Source organism: Notechis scutatus, chromosome 3 (genome assembly GCF_049901735.1).
Source record: "Notechis scutatus isolate UNSWTSFEM ecotype Mainland chromosome 3, rNotScu1.2, whole genome shotgun sequence".
In the NCBI taxonomy this organism is placed as follows: Eukaryota; Metazoa; Chordata; class Lepidosauria; order Squamata; family Elapidae; genus Notechis; species Notechis scutatus.
The window spans coordinates 88,154,852-88,178,280 of NC_142011.1; the positions used below are offsets into that span (position 1 = coordinate 88,154,852).

Genomic DNA, 23,429 nt, shown 5'->3' on the forward strand with positions numbered 1-23,429 from the left:
CATGATTGACAAAATTAATTCTGACTCTATGATTACAAAGGAAAAAAAGCTCACTTTTCTCTATTATCCAGTTTTTTTTTTTCTAATCATCAAATCATAAATGCACTTTTTCCATTTCATGTAAAAAATGTATAAGGGGATTTCCAGTCCGCAATAAACATATATTTCATCAAGAAAGTGGATTTAGCCATCTCTACAACTTCCATCATCTTTACCAGCCATTCCTCCATTCTGGATAGTGTCTAACCTTTCCAGTTTTGAGCATAGAATAGTCTTGCTGTAGTTATCATATATAAAACAAAGTTCCATGTTTGTTTTCTAGTTGCCTGTCCATTTGTCCCAAGTAAAAACTTCTGGTTTCAATTGTGATTTAACCTTTAGAATCTTCTGAATTAATGTATGTATTTTTATTCAAAATTTGTTTTTATGAATGACACCAGTAAATCTCAAAAATTTGACAAACACAGTTCAAGAACTTTTCTATTTTAAACTGCACATATCACAAAAGGAAGAAAGGTAGCTTAAAGGATAGAAAGAGAATGAGTCTAGCCATACCACAGATAATTTTATCTGGTATTTGCTAATTTCTAAGGCGGAGATTCCAGTCTGTAATTGGCTGCTTTCTATTCAAGCCCATGTGACTGGCTGAACTTTCCAGTTCCTCATAATTATTCATTACATCTTCCTCTGAGTTCTATACAGGCTGCAAAAGTACCACAGTCCACAGCTGGTCAGAATTGGGGATTATGAAGGTAGGTTGCTGGGAAATAATCTATGAGTATTAAATCCTGTGTATTTTGGGTTGGATTTAATGACCTGTGTCTTGACTAGGTTTTAAAACTTGGCAGTGAGCTGTATGGCTATAATTACCGAATCTTAATATTTCGCAAGCCAGATTAACTTATTAGAAGGAAAAGTTTTGACTTCTGACGTGATAAAACTAATTTGTATTTTAAAGAGTGTTTTTAAAAAATAAGCCAAGATGCTGAGCATCACACTGATTTCTCTATGAAACCCTAGCAGTTGCAGAAAATGAACTACATCACAAAAATGACAAATTGTGTCCTGAAATCAGGGTTGTGAAAAAGGTTGTGCAGGGATTGTGTTATGTTAGTAGGAAACAAAGAGTATGGAAGACAGGAAAGGAAGAGAAACATGAATGATTTCTTCATAATGGTCCTTCAAGTTAGGTAGAAATTTCTTTTATCTGCAAAGAACAGGTTCTTAGTTGTTCTTTCCTAATAATTGCACAAGTTCCTACTTGGCAAATATTTATATCTATCTTTATTCATGAAGTTTCTTACATAATATTATAAAACCTGGTTTAACCAAAAGGAAGGAGTGGGTTGCGATTAAGAATGAGGTTTGGGTTCTAATCTGTTTGTCCCCGGATAAAAGGAGATTGTCCCAAAATTACATTTCCATCTAGGTTCTAAAATTCCAACGGCTACTCTTCAAGGCCAAAAAGGCAGATGCATTACTAGATGATTTGACTTAGGAAGAATCATGCTGAGCATTTTCCTTCATTTGTACCCAATTGTAGTTTCTTCCCCAAACCCCAAAAACTTTAACCTTAGACTGTCTACTATTGACCTCACCCCTTTCCTAAGAGGTCTGTAGGGGGCGTGCAACGTGCCTACCGTCCCTGTCCTATTGTTTCTCTTATTCTTCTCTTATTTTTCTTATATGTACCCATTTCATGTATTCACAACTATGTATACACTTATACTTATCTTGTAAACAATTGGCAAATCAAATAAATAAATAAATAAAATAAATAAATAAACATATCCTGGCAGCCCCTTTCTTCTGCTACATCCCCATGCCATTGCTTTTATTTTTTTCCCTAGTCAAAGAACCAGATAGACTTCAATCTTATCTCTCCCATGTTGACAATGTTATTAAACCAACATGCTATGATAACTGCTAGATGTGTGTGATCTCTTTTGCCACTTTGCCACATATATCAAATGAAAAGTAACAATGAATCTTAGTAAATCTTATTCAGAATATGCAATCATCATGTCTCCCTTTGGATCCCTCTTAACCTTAAAAAAAGGTACATGTTTTCCCTGTCCAGCTCTAGTGTCCAACTCTAGGGCAGGGGTCTCCAACCTTGGCAACTTTGCCTTGGCATTCTCTGGCTGAGGAATTCTGGGAGTTCCACAAGTCGTAAAGTTGCCAAGGTTGGAGACCCCTGCTCTAGGGTCCTCATCTCTAGGGTCCTTATCTCTAGGGTCCTCATCTCTAGGGTCCTTATCTCTAGGGTCCTCATCTCTAGCCAACGGGGTCTGTGATATCCAAAGATGCTTCTGTGGTCATGTGGCCAGCAAGACAATATGCCGAGGCACTGAACAACCTTCCCACCAAAATATTTATCTACTCCCATTTGCATGCTTTCGAACAGCTAGGTTGGCAGAAGCTGGGATGAGTAATGGGAGCTCACCCCATCATGTTGATACTTGGGTCTCAAACTGCCAACAACCCAGCGTTTTAACAGCTAGGCTACCCTTTCTCCCCACTTAACATTACCTAACATCATTTTGTTCTCGTCTCTCTAAAGAACTGGACACTGCAACATTATCATGGTTCTTGAGATTTATTCAAGCACAGTAGACCCATGTTTTCAGTATAGGAGTTCTCTTTGCATTTCATTGACAAGTCCAGTCTAGTTGCATGCAAATAATAGCCCACCATGAACCAATGTTTACCACACATGTACAAATTGCCTTTTGTATTTTCCAGTGTAACAAATAATGACTGAAAAAAATATGTGGTAGTCTCTCAGAATTGTGCAATATCGTTAGGCTGCTCACCTAGGAGTTCTAAAAGTGATAAACTGTGATCCGGATTGGATTACTAAGAGGCCGAAGTACGTATTTTAATAGTAGAAGGATGAGACCAACTCTTCCCATTACCTTCTGAACAGATTATGAAGGGATCTTGAGGACAGCAGTTGTAATCTATATAAGGAAAGAAAGGGGGAAGGAATCCTAAATAAAAGTGCAACTTGTGATGCCATCTCCTCAGTGACTGTTTATTATCCAATTTGAGTTACAACTAAGCAGAGGGTAGGAAGAAAGGCTTATGAAGGAACTCAGAGCCATCAGAAAGAGTTCTGCAGTGATATTGCCCCATTTCTGCAGCAGTGCCATGATTGACGGGTGTATTTCTCACTACCAACTATTGATGTGCTGAAGGCAGCAAACCTGGAAAAATCAGCTGATTTTTATTTTGTATTTATATCACAGGCCTATTTAGGGACAGCACCATTCAGAAGCAACTCTTTTTTATATATAGAAGTTTTTTATTTTTTACACATTTCTTCAAGTGAGCAACACGGTTCCAGGCTACAACATTCATACATAGTCATAATTACATTTCCAACTTTCTTATCTAATTTCATATCAAATCATTATCTATTCCATTGACCTTTAAATAAATTCTCACTTCATATTTTCAATTCATTAATCCAATATCAAAAACATTTCATCCTCACATTTATTTTCCACTCTTTATCCCCTATTATTTTCATTTACATCTTACCATCTATTTTATTTTACATTATCTTCTTTAAGTTTCTCAAAGCTGATGTACAGTATAATAAACAAACAAAACAAGAATGAAATAACCCTCATCTCTAAGTCTCTCGGCCTTATAGTTTCTCTGAGCAAACAAAATAGAGTCAGGCAGCAAATTTAATTTCAGTTATAGTTTTTTTGCTGAAAGGAGGATGGATGAAATAAGATAAATTTGTATCTTATTCAGAAACATAATCTATGGAAATATTTGCTTTACCACAGGATGAAGACCAAAGTTCTTGAATAGAGCCTAATTAACTTCTTACATCCGTTCTTCTGGACAGCATCATAGAACTGGTTTAACAGTGCTTGATTTTGGATTTTTTTTCATAACTTCCCATTCTAGTTGACAATTGTGGTCTTCCTACCTAGGCGATCCCTCATTAAAGTACTTACCAGGATTATACTGCCTAGGTTCTGGGGATCAGTCAAGATAGGCTAGGTGCAGCTTTTGCTTTCATAATAGGATAATGGGTCATAGTGTTTGTTATATTCTGGGCATGGGTGCAAGGAACGGAGACGAGTCAGAGAACTAGTGAACTTCAACTCTTTATTAAGGATTAAGAACAGAGCGAAAACCCTTGGGCAGCAGCAGCCCTTTTTATAGAGCTGGCTGCTGACCCGTTAACCAATGACTTGTGTCCAAATGCTTAACTTTTTCCCAATGAGAGATGTTAAACTAATAGCCAATCAGGTTGCTTCGTAAGGACCCATCCCTGTTCGCTATCCAAGGGCCAATCAAAGGTGCAGGATTACAAGCCTGCTTATCATGAGGTTGATAAGTTTTATTAAATAGTTTTTGTTAGTTCATAACAGTGTTAATAAAGATAATTATGTGATACTGAGCATATGCATTGAGTGCAGAAGAACCTTGCTTCAAATAATAGTATTTCGTCAACAGCTGGCAGAAACTCCTCCTGAAACCCTGAAGGGCTGCTGACTGCCAATAATGACATGCTAAGCGAGTCAGGCCAGAGGTCTGACTTGATATAAAGCAGATGTCTCAAGTATAGTAGAGGTTCATGAAGCTATTGCTCATAACCTGAAGGGCTATTGATATTTGATTTATCTCCTGACATGATGTGACCTAAGATACCTGTGCCATATATCTGAGTTGCGATATAACTAAGTATTTGCAGGGCCTTTCTAGTTTAGATCAACATCGTCTCCTTCTCTAGAGGAAATACGATGAAATAGTATAGCTAAAATTAGAATACCATTAGGAAGAGGTGGGCTCTTTATATGATACGTTCTTTCAACATTTGCAGACCCCAAATCCACTGTCTGTAGCAAGAATGAAAAGTATCACAAATGCTTAAGACAATGGCCCCAAAGAAAGTGGGAGTTGGTGTTGCAAACAGAATTTACAGGCTCTAAATATTTATACAACTAAATGTCTAGTTTAAATTGTATCACAAACAAAAAATGTATACCAGAGGACATACTGTAGGTATAGAGCATGGTCAAAAAAGGTAAAAATGGATATTATACTGTAAATTATATTTAAACTTGATGGAAGTGGCTTGAGCTGATGAGAATATATGAAATAGCTTCTTGGAACTGCCGTTCCCTCAAGAGATACATTCTATATTCAGATTAATTGTTGAGTTAATTGCAGGTAGTCCTCCACATATGACCACAATCAAGCCCCAAATTTCCCTTGCTAAGCAAGACAGCTGTTAAGTAAGTTTTGTCCATTTTACAACTATTCTTGCTACAGTTGTTACATGAACCACTGCAGTTGTTAACTTAATAACAACTGGGAAGTTCCCTTCATTGGGAAGTAAATATGGCTTCTCTATTTATTTTGCTTGTCAGGTCGCAAAAAGTGACCACATGACCCTGGGAAACTACAACCGTCATAAATACATGCCAATTGGCAAATATCCCAAATTTTAATCATGTGACCACAAGGACACTGTAATGATCATAAGTGTGAAAAATAGTAATAAATAAGTCACTTTTTTTCAGTGAACTGTCACTAAATGAATATTGTAAGTCATCCTAAATTCTAACCTCTATTTTGGTTAGAATTTTCAGGAAAAGAAAATGCATTCTCTTGTTGTAAAAACCACCATAAGGGTTATTCATTTCTAGAATGACTGTTCCTTTAAGGTTGTTCTCTGCCTATTTGTTTATTTATTTAGTAAATGTGTATGAAAATGCATTTCAAAGGCATGGCTATGGGCAGCTATCAGTTCAAAACAAAACAAGAAAAGTGCAAACACAAACCACTGTATAACATAAGACAGCAGCCAGGCAGCCAGACACAACAAACATCCACGGACAATACAACCAAGAAATGGAGCAGAGACATGGTGGTTAGTCATCTGCTTCCCTGCCAACTAGCAGCCTTCCAATTCACCAGGGTCTACCTTGACTTTTGTTTTCACTTCATAGTATATGTGCCATGGAAGCCAGATGTTTGTCTTATTCAGAGCTGTGTGAGTTTGAAAAATTCAGGAGATTACTAGATGATTTGCTAACATTTACTACACTAGTTGTCTACCTTTTTACAGCCCACATCAGCCCTATTCTTCTCCCCGGAACAGGTTTAACAAACTCAGAAATGAACAATTGGAGGAAAAGGACTGAAATGTGATATTTCCATTTTATCTCTTTGGAGGTTGATAAATTGAATAAAAAAAAGTTGCAACAGATTTAACAATGTCTCCTACGCCTTCCATAAACCATAGTTTACAGTTTTCAATGAGTAGATTCACATTTTAAGATAAATCAATATGAAGCCAGGTTATTTTTAACTTGTGAGCGCAGCCACCGACATTTTATTTATTATTTATTTATTTATTTGATTTGTCATTCACTTACAAAATAATAGATATAAATATAAACATGAGTAAGAATACAGAAAATAGGTACGATTAAATGGGGACAATAGGACAGGGACAGGAGGCACAATGGTGCACTTATGCACTCCCCTTACAGACCTCTTAGGAATGGGGTGAGGTCAATAGTGGATAGTTTGAGGTTAAAGGAGTGGGGGGTTTGAGGATGTAACTACAGAGTCAGGTAGTGCATTCCAGGCATTGACCACTCTGTTGCTGAAGTCATACTTTCTGCAATCAAGTTTGGAGCGGTTAACATTGAGTTTGTATCTGTTGTGTGCTCTTGTATTGTTGCGGTTGTAGCTGAAATAGTCATTGACTGGTTGGACATTGTAGCAGATAATTTTGTGTACTACGCTTAAGTCCAACCGTAGGCAGCGTAGTTCAAAATTGTCCAAGCCCAAAATTTCAAGTCTGGTGATATAGGGTATTCTGTTGCGAGCAGAGGAGTGTAGTACTCTCGAAAAAGTTATGTATTTTTAGTAATAATTATTTTCTCACCCCTGGCAAAACAAACTGCCCATTTTTCTATAGATATTTCCTACTCATTCATTTTTTTTTCTCTGTCTCTCTTTTTTTCAGATGGAGATTTATTCCTTCTTTGGGATCATTTTTTGTACAGTATTTGTATCCCAGATCCTTGGATATCCATACAATGGTATTTCAATAGCTTGTGATTCCATGTTACCAGATCATGGAAGTGCCCCACAGACCTCAAGCCCACCTTATGTCATCTCTGTCTCTTTCGATAGATATGACCCTGGAAATGAAATACAAGGTAAAAAAAAGTGGGCAAGGGTACAATCTAGCTCAGAAATTAAGTAAATTATGCTAAAATCCATCAGACCTTGAATATTGTTATCTGTCAATAGGTTTTTCAGTGCTGGTTTAAATTTGCCATCCAGTTTGTTCCTTTAAAAAATAAAAAAAATAATGTCTTTAAGGTGTAAGACATTAGCCTATTTAGCTAAAATTAGCTGGATATATGATACAGTTTTATGAGACACTGTCCATTCAGAAGAAATACAGATTGTAACATTGTACTTCAGGAGTGTGCAAACTTAATTTGTTTGCTCTTGTAGAAAGAAAAAAGGAAGGAAGGGAGGAAAGAAGAAGGCGAGAGAGAAAGAAAGAGAGGGGAGAAAAAAAGAAGAAAAGAGACACACACACAGAGAGAAAGAGATAAAGAAAGAAAGAAAAAAAGAAAGAAAAGAAAAGAAAAGAAAAAGAAATTATGTCAGCAATGTATGCCAAAATTATATCTCACTGGTCACCATGCCTTCAGGGCTTTCTTTTTGGACTGCTGTGCTGTCTCAGAAATCAGCATAGAATATTTTGGATTTGAGACTGGATTGCATGTCTCCTTATTTGTCCTCAGCAAATGCAAAATATTAATTAAATGCAATTTAGTGAAAATTATTAAAAGGCATTTTATTTCCATATTGGTGGAAGTTGCAAGTTATATAATTCATTTTCTTGATTAATTTTTTTAAAATATTTACCACACTCTTTTAGAACTAGGTAACTTGATGCTAAGGAGAATTAGATGACACTTAGTTGAGCTGAAGTAGGTAGGAGCTGGTCTCATCTTAGCAATAACTGACTTGAAAGTGTTCAACCAACTCTTACATTTTTATATCTCAATACTTGAATTTAAAACTAATTTTGATGCACTGCTAAATACTAGGGACTATTTATTCCAGCAAAGAATATATTGTGTGACTACCACTGAACCTTCAAAATGAAAGTAAAAAAATAATTAGAAAAAAAAAAAAGCACTGATATATATTTTAAGTCTAATGAACCCCTGTCCCCCAAACACCCACACACCTCTCTAATGCTATGAATTATTTATCCATTGGTTTTCCCTAGTGGTATTAGAAGGAACATCAACATCTGGATTTAAAGCATTTATGGTACAGGCCCGAGAACTTGATGGAAATGTTCCTGTTGGCACATTTCATATTGTAGATCCAAACACACGAGGTCTCCCATGTGCCAATATGACGGTATGTGACTTTGTGTTCAGTTAATGTATTTATGCTATGTTGTTCTTTGAAAATTTGTTTAACAAAGTCCCTTCATGTGATGGAATGCAGACATGGCCCTGGGAATGAGGAAAAGATGAATGAAGTGTTAAGAGTTTTCAGAATATATTGTTCAGTCCCAAAAAAGAAGAAAGCATGAGAATGAAACTCAAAAGAATCATACCTTGATTTTGTTTTATATACAATGTAGCAGAGAAAAACTGATGGATGTTCAAGTTCCTGTGATAATATCCTATAGGAAAGAATATTCCTGAAATCTCTACTCCTCCTACTGCTTGACTTTACCTTTACCGTAAATGCTCATTTATTTTTGGATTGCAACAAATTATTTATTTTTAAAAGTTGGTCATGTATTGTAACACTGCAAGTTAAGAACCCGTTCATTCCCTAGGGAATAATCATCAGTAATGTCCTTTAGGGTTGCTTCCAATTGCTTTTGCTTGTAAGAGTGATTTAACAAATTAGGCCTGGTTTGTTCAATGTGTTAACTAAACTGGGATCCCTAACTTCTGTTCTGACCCAAGTCACTAATGCCAGATGCTAGTATATTATGTTTATTGCACAACCATACATAAATCAAGTAGCTTCCCAAAGCAACCTGAGAGCTTCCAAACTGTTCTGGAGTTATGCTGGTGAAATTCAACCCCAATTTCTCTGTGAGAGCACAATCTCAAGGACAAGATCTGATATCCACAAAAGCAAGATCCACAATTCAACGAGGCAAGTCCAAAATCCACAGAGAAAAATCCAAAATCCACCAGACAATACTAAAGCCCAAAAGGCAAGAGCAACATCTGAAGTCCACAGGGCAGGGTCTGAAATCCACAGATCAAGAGCAAGGTCCGAAGTCCAAAAAACAAGGTCCGAAGTCCAAAAAACAAGGTCCGAAGTCCACAAAGCCAAAGGAAGGCCCAGTGTCTACAAAGCAAGGCCCAAAGTCCATAAAGTCAAAGAGAGTGTGTTGCAGAAGTACATGGTTGTTTCTGACAAACACGCTTTTCCCCATGCCTGGCCAAATCATCTCCAACCCAGTGTTTCTTGTTAGGAGGGGTGAAGCTGCTTCTTCATAAGCAGCTTTGCTGACCTCCTCTGTGCGTCCCTGAGCAACAAAGATGGAAGCTAAAACAGAAAACAGTTGCAGGAATAGGGTATGTCTAATTTAATGAAAAGAAGAACTAGGGGTGACATCATAGCAGTGTTCCAATATCTAAGTGGGTGCCACAAAAAGTGGGGGTCAACCTATTTTTCAAAGTACTTGAGGGCAGGACAAGAAGCAATGGATGGAAACTCATCAAGGAGAGAAGCAACTTAGAACTAAGGAGAAATTTCCTGACAGTTAATCAATGGAATGACTTGCTTCCAGAAGCTGTTTGGGTGCTCCATCGCTGGAGGTTTTCAATAACAGCTTGGACAACCATTTGTCTGAAATGGTATAGGGTCTTGTACCTGAGCAGAGGGTTGGACTAGAAGATCTCCAAAGTCCCTTTCAACTGTATTATTCTGTTATTCTGCTCCACTCTTGGCATCTACATATTGGATGAGGGGTGGCAGCTGTTCTTTATTGGAGGCAGCTGAACCTCCCCAGCTTCCCTCCCCCCATGCCAGACAGACATCGGACTGCATCTTCTTCAGACACCAGGTTCTCTGGATGCTCCTGGGGATGCCATCCATGTCTTATGGCCCTGGATCATCTTCCTGCTCCAAACCGGCTTCCAACGGGGCCATCATAACTTCTTACTTTCATAATAAGCAGAATTTGAACCAATAATTTGTTCTTACCTTTTGATTCCTAGTTTGTTTAGAAATAATAAGTTGGGAATCTTGGTTTGGGCATATTATTACATATGTCTGTATTATTTTGCTAGTTGAAGAATTAAGAAAAATGATTTGGACACATATATTACCAATCACACAGCATCCAGCTTTTATCTATACAGTGTTCCTTTTTATTAATGAGCAATGCATGTATATTTGTTTCCAGAATTCTTAATTTCATCTATTTTCTATTTTCAGAATTCTGCAGTAAGTCACATCAACCCAATTGTAAAGCACAGGATTACAACAATTTGGGTTGCTCCTCAGGGCACTAGAAGAATAAGGATTATGTAAGTGGTGACTTTCCTGTTTATTAAGGGAGTTCTTTTTACAAATAATCAAATAAAATCTGTATTTTTGTTCAGGACAAACACGTATATTTGAGCAATAACACACCTATAAGAAATATTTTTCATGGGGAATTTTGGCAGGGAGGGCAAGGGGAAATCAGCTATGGATTAAATACATTCAGATGGATAAAATTAAAAAACAGAAAGCTTCATGCTTCTAGGCCTAAAAGAAAATTATGACTTGAGTGTAATAGTTGTCTCCCAGCTAAAAATAACTACCTATGTTTTTCTTTGTTAAAGATAAAGTTAATCCAGATCATGAGCTGAAAAGTATTAATGCAAAAGATCATGTGTTTATGACATGATATACCTTATTAGAGAAAATCTACCTGTCTTGAATAATATCTCCATTTTCTTCTCCCTTAGGGGAACCTTTGTTCAGGATTACGATAACTACTGGGTTGGTGTTCATAGCAAAACTCTTTCGCCCAGAGGTGTAGACACTAATGTGTTTATGGCAACCAATCGTTCAATGCTAGCCAATGATTCCATAGCATCAGGGGTTTCTAAGATCCCAGCTGATTCTGACGTGTTCAGTGATGAAGATATTGATCTCAATATTCTTATTCCTGATTCTGAAGAAGAATATGTATCCAATACAACTGTTGGTTCCCCAGATCTTGATAAAAGAAATACAACAAGAAAAAGTAGGAGAAAGGTATCTATTAAACTTAGATGATTTTTTACCTTTATCTAATTTAATAGAGGGGGATTAATTGAATACCACAAATATATTTTTAAAATAATGAAGAATATTCTTATGTGTATATTAAGTAACTCTAGCAATGTGTCCTTCTGTATGATTATTTCTAGCCTCATTCTAGAAACCATAGAAAGATTTGTGAAATAAGTATCTCAGGCTAGACTAAGACAAAACCAAATAATCTCCCTGTGGTGTGACATAATCATTACTGTATAAAATGCTTTCGGTTTTCAGGGTTCATGAGGAAAATATAGGATGTAAAACCCTGTCCTTACAGAATACCTGGGCATCCTTTCCTAGATTGATAACATCGTATTGTAGATAAGATGTTATATACAATAATATGTAATATGATTTTATTATGTAAAATAATAACAACTTTTACTTTTCATTTCAGTCATTTCTGACTCTGAAAATAAACTGTGGTGAGGTATGATACTTTTTTCTAAAAAAATTCTAATATTATACTACCAATAAACTTTTGTTTTTAGTTGTACCAAGAAATGTAACCAACATCATGTTTAGGTAGAGGTTACATGTTGCTCTCTAAATATTTTGAACTTCCATATCCTTTACTATGTTGTTGGAGTTGAAGTCCACAAATGAAAAAGATGTTAAGGTTGAAAAACACCTCTAAATGATTGAAATAAATGTAGTAATCTGAAAAACAAGGACAGGTCTGACTAATTCAATACTAAAAATATATGAAAAAAGGCGATGTCTTATTAATATTGAAGAACCTGTGGCTCTCTAGGATGCTGGGAACTATAGTCTAGAAACATCTGAAAGTCTACAGATGTTTCTCACTCCAAATAAGAATTGAAGACCTAAATCAGAAGTGCAAACAATGTAATGCACAGACATATATGGCCTATCTCAGCACCACTTTGATACCTCCCCAAAAACGTAGGCCAAAAATGTTAGTATTTGTGGTATGTGGGACAAATTATGCGTCTTCAGTCTTGTGGATGCTATTTCTTGTAGCATTCCATTATTACTTATTGCATTAAACTGTGTGATAAAGGGTAGCACACCAGAGGGTACATTTCAATTAAAACAAGGAAGAATAATAAAATTAATACAACTACTAACTGTTTTTTTCCCCAAACAAAAGCCTTCAAATTATTTTCTTTTATAATTTTTATGGAAATATTATTTTTAATAACCGTTTTTCTTCTTTTTTGGAATTAGGGAAAAGTATCCCAATCAAATAGTGGAGCATGTATCAAAGTAAGCATTTTCTCTGAAATATTTCTGTTCTTCGTAAAGTCAGCATGTATTTTAAAATTACTTAGTATAATGAAATGCTTTCAAGTAATAGCAATCTGATTCAAATTTTATCTGCAAAGATTACTTATGATAGATAAAATTACTTACTATAGATACAATTTCCAGACGTTTTTACAACCCAATTGCTTTTTATGCCATTTTCCTACTCAAAAGCCCCCAGAAAAACATTGTATGCATGTTTTCACATATTTTCATTTTCTGTTTTTGCTGACTCCTTTCAATGTATAGCTAACAAATCACTTGCTAGCTTCTAAAATCTGAGACCCCAATCAATCATACCTATGTTACACTGTACATCCTGCCTAAAGTGAATTTCCCACTGTTATCTATTTGTTTATCTATCTCAGAGTTCACAAGAATCATCTCAGAGCAGTGAAAGCAAGAAAAGCCAGTCAAAGGTAAATGTGGCTTTAATTTTTGTTGTGGTACTTAATCTTGTCTCTTTCTTAAGACTCATTCACACATTATATTTTAATCACAACAACTACCAGTATTACATTTCCAGGAATCTTTGGAAAGAACAATTTTACAATGGGGAAACAGCTAGTGTTTTGTCCCTAGGATTTTATGTTTTCCAGAATTTTTTATTCTGGAGAAACAAGGGAAGGGAAGGGAGACTAAGCATTAATCCTCTATTTCCCTTCATTGCAAATGTCACCCTTTCGAATTATCTGTTCACAAAAGAGGTAGCTGCTGAAATATGATTAAATGGTTTTTCATGTAATACCGTATAAAGGAAGTATGGAGTCCTTAGAATTTTAGTAGAGATTATTGTAATGCCTAGGCACGCGAGAGAGAATTATTGCTAAATTGCTTTAAATAATTAAATGGAAGCCAGAAGCCAGATGGAAGCCATGTCCCTACAGAATTGTTCTGCTAATTGAGAATCTGAGAGTAATGTCACACCCTGAATCCCCACAACACCCTGGAGTTGTACTGATCTTTATAAGCTGCACCCATTTTCTGCTTAGGAGACAATGCTGATAGTTTTGGAGATGGTTTTCTAGAACTTCGGTGCTGACAATTTCCTCTTGGAACTCCATTTCATCCCAATTCCCTGCTTCTCATAGAATTCATAGATTTCAGTAGTAGTTTCAATCAAACCATGATTGACTCATAACTTGGGGGAAATGTGATACAAGGTGGGGTACCTCAGGATTTTGTCCTCAGCTCAGTACTGTTCAATAACTTCATAAATGTCTTACATGAGGGAATAAAAGGCACGCTCATAAAATCTGCAGAAGATAGAAATCTGGAGGAAATGCTTATACTTGTGAAGACAAGCTCAGGATTCCAAAGGATCTTGATAAATCTGAACATTGCTGGGGGCCTTTCCAACAAAATGGTGTTCAATGTAAGGATCTGCACTTAAGCAAGAAAAACCAGGTGCACATGTACAAGATGGGTGGTATCTGGTGTAGCAATAATACTTGTGAGAAAGATCTTGGACTCTTTACTTCTGTTGACTAGAATGTTACAAGGATTCCACCATTGGTCATGCAATTGGACTAAAAGACCTCCAAGGACAAGGTTCCTTCCAACTCTATGACTCTAATCCTGAAAAACAAAAGGAATGGGGAAAATTCAAGCAGAAAAAAAGAATAATAAGCCAGGTGATCCTTGCCATGAGGCAATTGCCTTAAATGCCAGGTGATCCTGTGAAGTATCTTTCAAGCTCTAAGGCAGGGGTCTCCAACCTTGGCAACTTTAAGACTTGTGGACTTCAACTCCCAGAATTCCTCAGACAGCAAAGCTGTCTGAGGAATTCTGGGAGTTGAAGTCCACAAGTCTTAAAGTTGCCAAGGTTGGAGACCCCTGCTCTAAGGCATTTCCCCTCTTAGAGTAGAGAAGAATGTACGCTACACGGATTTTCCTAAAGTCATTTTTTCCCTTCCAGGTTTTAGTCGCTAAACAAGGAAGCAGCAAAGGCAGTGGATATATTGGGGTATATTCATCCTGTCATCTTTATTTGGAACTTTATTTCAGAGTAAACATAACATTTAATTACAGCTTGGATGGAGGATATGCTATATCTTTATTAATGCAAAATAAGATTAAAAAAAACTGGACCATTTAATCCCCATCCCCCATTGAAAGAGACTTTTTTTTAAAAAAAATCAACCCATGATAAGAATACTGGAAAAAAATGAAGGAGACTTTCTATCAGACTAGTGCCCTGCTCTGGAATTTTTTTAAAAATAGAAAGTGATACCGATAGTCCTCAACTTACAACAGTTCATTTTGTGACTGTTTGAAGTTACAACAGCACTGAAAAAAGTGATTTATGACTATTTTTCACACAACCTCATGGTGCATATTGTAGCATCCCACGGTCAGATGGTCAAAATTCAGATGTTTGACAACTGATTCATATTTATGACGGTTGCAATGTCCCAGGGTCAAATGATCCCTTTTTGCACTCTTCTGACAAGCAAAGTCAATGTGGAAGCCAGGTTCACTTAACAACCATGCTGCCAACTTAACAACTGCAGTGATTCATTTAACAACTGTGGAAAGAAGATGTTCTGACCTAGGCTTCCCAAGATCATGAAGCAGATCATGAAGCATCCCGATAAAAACCCTTTTATTTAGGTTAAAGTAAATTCCCTTCCAGCAAAGTCCCGTCAAACAGTCTTTCATGAGATTTCACAACTACAGACTTTTATCAGGCTTGGAGAGTTGCCAGGCCGATATCTCCCAAACGCCACGCTATAGCAGCAATTACTTGGCAAGAAGACAGGAACAGATCTTCACCCTAATGAATTGAACTAATTGTCTCCTGCAAACTTCCCTTCACTCCTTTTTTTTCCCTATGGGAGAGGCCATTCACCATCCACCTGTGCTCTTACTCCCGAATTGACACTTGTTCCTTAACTGTTCCCTTCCCCTGGCAGCTCTGCACATGTGCACACTGGGAACAGACTCTAGCTGTTCTTCTGCCCCAGTGATCTCCGACTCTGAAGGCAGCTGATAACTGTCAGATGGCCCTGGCCCCATCTCTGCCTCTGACGCAGAGCACTCGTCAGAGCCTTCCCCAGACTCCCCAATCTTTTCACAGCGGCTCTGCTGGCCTCTGGTGGGCCACAACAGAAGAGTCCTAAAATGGGGCAAAATTAACTTAACAACTATGTCACTTAGTACCAGAAATTTTGGGTTCCATTGTGGTTGTAAGTCGAGGACTACCTGTATGCAAATATTTTAAATGGATAAAGATGCTTGTCAGCAGCCTGAATCGGTATCCTGCAATCCAAATATCAAGGCTGGAGCGGGAGTGGGGAATGATGTTGGAGTATCTTCAGCAGAGTACAAAAATATGAAGATGGAGGCAGCAATTATGAAACCGAATCACTGATTATTTGTGTATTTGTTATTTATTAAACCAATTTATGTGACCACCCATCTCACAAACAGTGATTCTGAGTGAAGTACCGCAGAGATATGAAACAGTTAATAAATACATTTAAAAGTATACAAACCAAGTTAAAACAAAGAATAATAAGTGAAGGGATGTGAAAAATAGAGAAGCCACCTCACAAATTCCCCTGTCCTCTGGGATCCCCAGACTTGCAGGCATAACCAGGTCCTGAGGGACCTCCAGAAGTTCAACGGTGAAAAGGCCAACTTCATCTCATGGGGAGAAGATTCCACAGTCTGAGCATCACAACAGAAAAGGCCCGTTACCTTTAGAAAGGCCCACTACATTTGAATTACCTGTCAAATGTAGTTCCTTGGTGATAGAATCTGTAACATGCCCTCACTGCTGGATCTGATAGGATGGCCAGATCAAATTAGTCCATCAACCTAGAAAAGAAATGTGATTTTCAAACATACATACATACATACATACATACACACACACACACACACACACACACACACCTGCATACTGCTTTACATGGTGTGATCCTGCTTCTTTTCTCTGTGTTGAGTTCTACACATTGACAAAAATCTCAGTCAGGAGTATTTTGCCCATTGAAAGATGTGATCTGAGGTTGTTCTATGCTCTTTTTTTTTTAAACTCTAGCTTGGGAGTTCCAAGGCACACCATTAATGAAATGGAAATATCCCCATGCAGTGAATAATACCTCAAAGAAGATCTGAGACTTCTCAGTTTTCCCCCCAGATTTTTCTAAGATCTGTCAATTTTTTTGTTGTTGTTAGGATGGAGTTGCACATGTATACAATAAATATGGTTGCAGAGATGTAAGTGCTATTGTTTTATCTTTTTTTCCTGCAAAGAAGCTTAATTGCAAAGAAGCTTAATTCACAACATGTTCATATATGGGTTTCTTTAGCTTTGACTTAACATGCTTGGTAAATTTTCCAGCCAGCATGGTTTTTGCTGTCATATGAGAAATTTGACTATATGATTTTTTTTTAAAGCTATTGAACATATGCTGTTCCATTGATGACCAATCAGTACACTGAATAATACATTATTTCATTTAAGTAACACTAGACAGCCTGTGACCTGTTGGATCATAATTGTTGAGATATTTTCCTAGCAGATTCTTCAGTGCCTTCAACAATAGTATTTTTTTAGTATTTATTTGATTTGTCAATCGCTTACAAGATACAGGTATAAGAATAAATATAGTTTTGAATACATGAGATAGATACTTATAAGAAAAATAAAAAAACGATAGGACAGGGACGGTAGGCACGATTGGTGCGCTTATGCACGTCCCCTCAGACAGAACTTGTGATGTTCTGCCTGCGCTGGAAAAGGTTGGATAAGTTCAGAGACGTATCTGAACATCTGGTTTAAAAACTATTGCTCTATGATACACCTTTTCACCCACCTAAAGGTTATATGGATTGTGTGCCATTAATTCCTTGATGTAAATATTTTTGTGAGATATTCTTCATTAAGATTTTATTTACTAACCTCCATTTAATTTTTGTATTTTGTTGCAGCCACGCACCTAAATCAAAATGTAGAATGCATTAATCACCAGAAAGCAGTGTTATCTCCTCAGTTAAAACTTAGTAGACTAACCTATTATAGCCAGACAAAATATATCCAACCTACCATTATGTTATAAAAATTTTGTCACAGTATAAGCAGCTAACACTTACTTCTCAACAGAAAAGTCACTTGACTGTTAAGAGTTGATCTACCTATCCTGAAAGTCGATCTTTAACCAAAATGGCATTTTATAAAGTGCATAGCATCGCATCTAAGGCAGAATTTGATTTTTAAGAAATAGGATAGAACTGTTCCGTATTTTCCTGTATCTAATATATTTCTAACATTTACCTTTGCAATGAGCACACAGAACTCTTCTTCTCCTTCTCCTTCTTCTTTCATTTTAGCTGATAATTCACTAAAAATATCCATTTCCTTTGCCCCCTATTTCTCACTATCTAAAATAGCCTCAAGAGGCCAGAGTACTGAGAGTTCATGAGGTTCTTAGCCTTCCTAAATAATTTTCAAAACAGTAAAAAATCATTTAGTTTTGCATGCAAGGCCAAATTTGTAGGAGCAAGGCATGAAAGTAAATGCCCCAAACACTTTGGTAGAGCTTCCCTTGAGTACTCAGATCTGTAGCTTGGTGATAAATGACTTCAGTTTGAATTTAGCCACTTTCCATCAATTTGGGATTCTTGGATAGCCAAGTTCCAATATTTTAAAATGTCTTCTAAGAAATAAACTCACAAAGTAAAAGTGTTAGGGACAGCAAGTATATATGTGGCTTAACTTTCATTACTCATTTGATCATAAGGGGTGTGTGTACAAACTAATGAAATACAGTGGCCTATTTTTCATTGAGATTAATAGAATTTTGTTGCTTTTTTTATCCAGAGTGAAGCTGACAGTAGTGATAAACCATCATATGGCCAGGTAAGGATTAATGTTCTTATCTCAGATCAACTTTTTACAATGGTAATTGAATTAGAGTTGTAACAAATATCAGTAGTAATACAGGACTGCTATGTTTATATGTTCTATGTGTAAAATAACTTATACTGACTTCAGCAGTTTACAAGTGACTGTATGATTTCACTTCAAGGAACATGAAATTCTGACGATTTTTATCAGGAAAGCATCACACTGACAAAAATGACTTGACCTGTTAGAATTACACATTCAACAATGTGCAGAAGTAAAGTAAAGTAAAGTAGTATTTTTATAAGCAAAAAAAAAAAAGTAGTTACCTATCTAAGAGGCAAAGTGAGAAGAATGTGAAAATAATGTCCAGGTCAAGTTATTTGACCTGAATCATTAACAAAAATGTTATTAAGAAAAGAATTTCAATTGTTGTTCAGAAGTATTTTAATGGTGAAGGTTAATAAGCTGCTGGATGATATGGTTATATTTCTGTGTTATAGATGAACATTTGAAACCTATCTGAAGCTGAAGAAATTAAGTCAAGCCATAAGAACAATTTCTGCATAGAGGAAAGACTGAAATATCTTGCCGAACAACTACTTTGAAAAATTATCTATCTTTTATATTATTTTCCTGGCATATTATGCTATTGAATAAAAATGTTAATGTTGCAATGCAAAACACTGTTAGGGAAAACAATCAAAACAATATTCCTCTCACAGTGTTCTGAACTTTTCCCCTCATAAACCCTCCATGCACTGATAAATTAAGCCCACTGTTTGACACCTGCTTTCTCAGTTTTTCTGACACCATATTTACTCCACTGAGCATAGCATATGTCCTACTAATTTGAGAGCTAAACTAGGAACAAGGGTGGTCATAATTTCAGTTGTACTGAAAATGAGGTGCAGGTGTTTTATAACTTGTTTATAAATAATCTTGATATAGAGGACACAGTTGCTGATCAATTGTATAAAGGTAGTCTTCAATTTATGGCCACAATGGACCTGGAATTTTGGTGGTAAGGTAGGGGTGGGATCCAACAGGGTTAACTACCGGTTCGGTGATTTACGAAGTTCGGTGATTTACGATGTGCTTCCCTGCACGCTGCACGGGTGCCTGTAAATTGTCATCAGCCTGGTGCCTGGACAGCTAAGCAGCGCTGCGGGCTGAGAAGCAGCCTTTGAAAAAGTATTTGTTTTTCCTGCTTTTTTAACTGCAGCTGTGCCTCGCAAGGCAGCTGAAGTTGAAAACACAGGAAATAAAGGTCAGGTAAGAGCAGGGGGGTGGGGTGGGGGGCAAAAACATCAGCAGACATAGAACCAGTCCTATGTCTGCTGCTCTTCAGAGCTACTGGTTCTACAGAGGTGGACAGAACCGGTAGAAACCCACCCCTGTGGTAAGGCCTTACAATTGTAACTCAAGGCATCACATCACCAAGTTTGATTTTATGACTGTTTTTACAATAGTTGAAAAGTAAATCATTGTGGTCACTAAGTGAATTGCATATTTGTTAAACAAAACATATGGTTGTTAAGTGAATTCAGCATAACCAATGGATGTTTTTGGCTGGAAACTGAAAAAGAAAAACACATCAGAAATTGCATTCACATAACTGCAGGAATGTTGCAACCGGCTGTAAATGGGAGGATGAGTCATAAGTAGCTTTTTAAAAAGTCCATTGAAACTTTCAATGGTGGTTAAGAGACCAGTCATAATTCAAAGACTAGTAAAGTCAAAGATGATCTCAAACAGTACAGGTTGGTCTAAACTAAAAATGATAAACATTTTCAATGTTTCAAATGTTACTTGGCCTTATGTAATAAACCTTACATTTAGTTGATGTAAATATAGATACATTTTTTGACAAAATTTATCTTCCACAATTTGATTCCTTGAAAGAACAATTACTAAAATATTCTTACAGAGAATATTTTAAAAACAATTTTGAGTATAAATAATGGTAATTAGATGGCTTTCCTATGGAATGGTATAAAACTTTGCTATGTCAGTTATATAACAACATTTTTGAGAATAGTATTTTATCTTCATTTATGAAGCATATATGACAGTTTTTCTAGAATCTGATAAAAATCATGTTCTGAGTTATTGCCCTATTTCCTTGATTATTGTAGATATTCAAAATTTTGAACTGCTATTACAGTCAATAGCTTTCAAGTGTTTTCTTCTTCAGACAAGAATGATCCAGCTGGTTTGTCAAAAGTAAATATGGTACAAATAATATTTGGCTGACAGTGGATTTAAATGAGCTGAACCAAGAGAGAAAGCTCAAAGCTGCAATTATAATTCTATAGTTTTCGTCTTAATATTTTTTTAGCTTTTTTTTTTAAATTACTTTTTTCTATCCCCTCTCCTTATGCTAGTCTATGACCATAATAAAGATTTGGTTGATTAATAAGTTGAAGAGGGAAAAGATTTTGATAAAATACATTGATGGAAAATGTGTATTACCTTAATTTGGATTCCAGAAGAATATATAAAATGGGTCCAGATTCTGTATGCAATCCCAAATTTAAAGTGAGAGCTTCATGTAACTTTTTATTGTGTAATGTTTAGCATGTTTACTTTCTTCTTTGATTTTTACTATTTGTTTAGAACTCTTAGCTTGTGCTATTAAACAAGATAAAAATATCTTTGGGTTATATTGCATAATTGATTAGAAATTACTCTGTTGATTTTACAATTAAAACAAACCGACAACACATACACAAATGAAAAAAAAAGAGAGAGAAAAAAGGGAGAAGAAAATAGAAAAAATAGAAAACCATTAAAATCAATAAAATTTATTTATATATATAAAAAAAGAAATTACTCTGTTAATTGGTCAGTTGGAATTGATTTCAATGGGCAAAGATTTATTAATTCACTAATCCTCATATACAGTATATACTGAATTTATGGATTTACATATTCTTATTCCATGTGATGTTTCTCAAATAAATGCATTAAATATGAACAATATATGATATAAATAAATTTCCTTGGATGGCATAAATCTTTCAGAATTTGGGGATGGGATAAACAGTCTCAGATTGAATCTAACTTCCAGGATACTTTCTATTTTGTACAGAATTTCCATACACTTATTTGCAAAACACTGAAAAATATTTGGAAAATGTGATTTTTCAGATAAAGATGGAGGATTTTATTTCCCAGATCCTGAATTATACCATTACACATTCTTTTGGAATTGTACCAAATTTTGGGTAGCTTCATTTAATCTAAATTCTGGTTCCCTTTGGAATATTCGTACATAGCACCTTTAGTTAATTGGTCTGTTTGGGTTCAAAATACAGATTTATCTTCTGTCAATGTTATGCTGATTAAAAATGGCAGTATATTATTTCTGGAAAATTGCATTTTGTTCTCCCCCTCCCTCACACCAGTTTATGGTATAGATTTTAAAACTGATTAAAAACTATCAGCAAACTGTTATATGAAATGTTTCATTGAATGCTGGGTTTTTTTCTTTAGTTCAAATATTAGATGGTAAGCATGAATTGTCTTCATTTTCTGTGTTAAAGGATAAACGTAATTTGTCTGTTGCCACCAACTGGCAGTATTTACAACTACAACATTTACTGGCAACTTGTTTTGGATCCCTGGCACTCCTGAATAGTAATTAATACATGATAATTATATCTTGCAAGACAAATAAGCCCAGAATTAGTTTTTTTCATAACTTGTGATGAATACATCAACTTGATATGCAAAGATTAAAGACTGAATAGAACAAGGGATTGGAAACCCACTTTCTGTAAACAAGGGTGGACTGTTTTAACTGTACTATAAAAAAAACCCAGTAGATCTCAGATTATAATTTATTCCCCCAAAATATGTTGCATTAATAAAAAAGAAGTAAATCATTGTGTTGCTTAATATGCAATAATACTTCATTTATGTTTTAAGATTATTTTCTGGGAAGAAGTAATTACACATATTAATTTGAATTTGAGAGTGGGTTTAATTTTCAGACAGACATTTGAAGCTATACATTTATACATTTAAACTGACAGACAATGGCAATAGCTTCTCATACCATTTTTATTGCTAAGATATTCTTTCAACTTTGGGGAAAAGAAGGCATAGCCTCAGTTACTAAATGGATTGAAGATCTGTATGAATGATTACAGTGAAATATGATGTTTTCCTGAAACTTCTATAAAACTTTAAACATTTATATGTATAAAAACTGCACAAACACACAAATACATATTTTACTTTTTATTTATGTTTTAATTAACATTTTTAAAATAAAGACAATTTAAAAATAAAAGCTACTATGAACAGCATCACAAGAAGGATCTCTTTAAATCAGGGGTCAGGGAACTTTTTTACCTTTTACCCCAAATTTTTTATAAACGCCGACGTTACCCCCTTGATTTGAAAGGAAGGAAATCATACACTATTTGTATGTAAACCAGTGGTCCCCAACCTTTTTTGTGCCAGGGACCAGTTTCACTCAGAAACACTTTTTCAAGGACCGGGGGAAGAGTCGAGTTTGGTGGTTTGCTTGCAGACGTTTCATTATCTGACTAGGTAACATCTGATGTTGTTACCTAGTCGGGTAATAAAACGTCTGCCAGCAAACCACCAAGTTCAGGGAACGCCAATGCCTCCTCATTGCAACCCTGAGCGACAGATAGTCCCTGCAGGACGGCTGAGAAGCCTCGCTCTCGGCCCTGCCTTCATCAGCCCCATCCCTCAGGTGTCTCCCTCCCTCCCTCAGCCTCATCCCTCAGGTGTCTCCCTCCCTCCCTCAGCCCCATCCCTCAGGTGTCTCCCTCCTCCCTCAGCCCCATCCCTCAGGTGTCTCCCTCCCTCCCTCAGCCCCATCCCTCAGGTGTCTCCCTCCTCCCTCAGCCCCATCCCTCAGGTGTCTGCCTCGTTCCTCTCTCAGTCGCTCTCTCACTCCTCACCAGCCCAGGAAGAAACTGCTTCA

General features: G+C 36.2%; 1 protein-coding gene across 2 annotated transcripts; it reads left to right on the top strand.

Moving 5' to 3' along the window:
* The first annotated feature begins 689 nt into the window (after positions 1-689).
* Positions 690-21,118, top strand: LOC113414712 (ferric reductase 1-like). Of its 2 annotated transcripts, XM_087960690.1 has the most exons (11): positions 690-752; positions 7,010-7,205; positions 8,300-8,436; positions 10,489-10,580; positions 11,007-11,298; positions 11,741-11,773; positions 12,535-12,573; positions 12,981-13,031; positions 16,795-16,836; positions 18,440-18,478; positions 18,967-19,103. In XM_087960690.1, exons 1-11 carry the CDS (start codon positions 747-749, stop codon positions 18,976-18,978), a joined length of 939 nt encoding a protein of 312 aa, XP_087816816.1. In that variant the 5' UTR covers positions 690-746; the 3' UTR covers positions 18,979-19,103. The 2 variants fall into 2 exon arrangements, with proteins under 2 accessions (XP_087816816.1, XP_026527500.1); XM_026671715.2 differs by lacking the exon at positions 16,795-16,836 and having other exon boundaries at positions 693-752; positions 18,967-21,118.
* The last annotated feature ends 2,311 nt before the right edge of the window (positions 21,119-23,429 follow it).

Bases quoted from the DNA above. Each gene is read 5' to 3' on its own strand.
- LOC113414712 (XM_087960690.1), top strand. The intron at 7,206-8,299 runs GTAAAAAAAAGT...GGTTTTCCCTAG, and splicing joins CCCTGGAAATGAAATACAAG to TGGTATTAGAAGGAACATCA. The intron at 13,032-16,794 runs GTAAATGTGGCT...TGTTGTTGTTAG, and splicing joins GCAAGAAAAGCCAGTCAAAG to GATGGAGTTGCACATGTATA.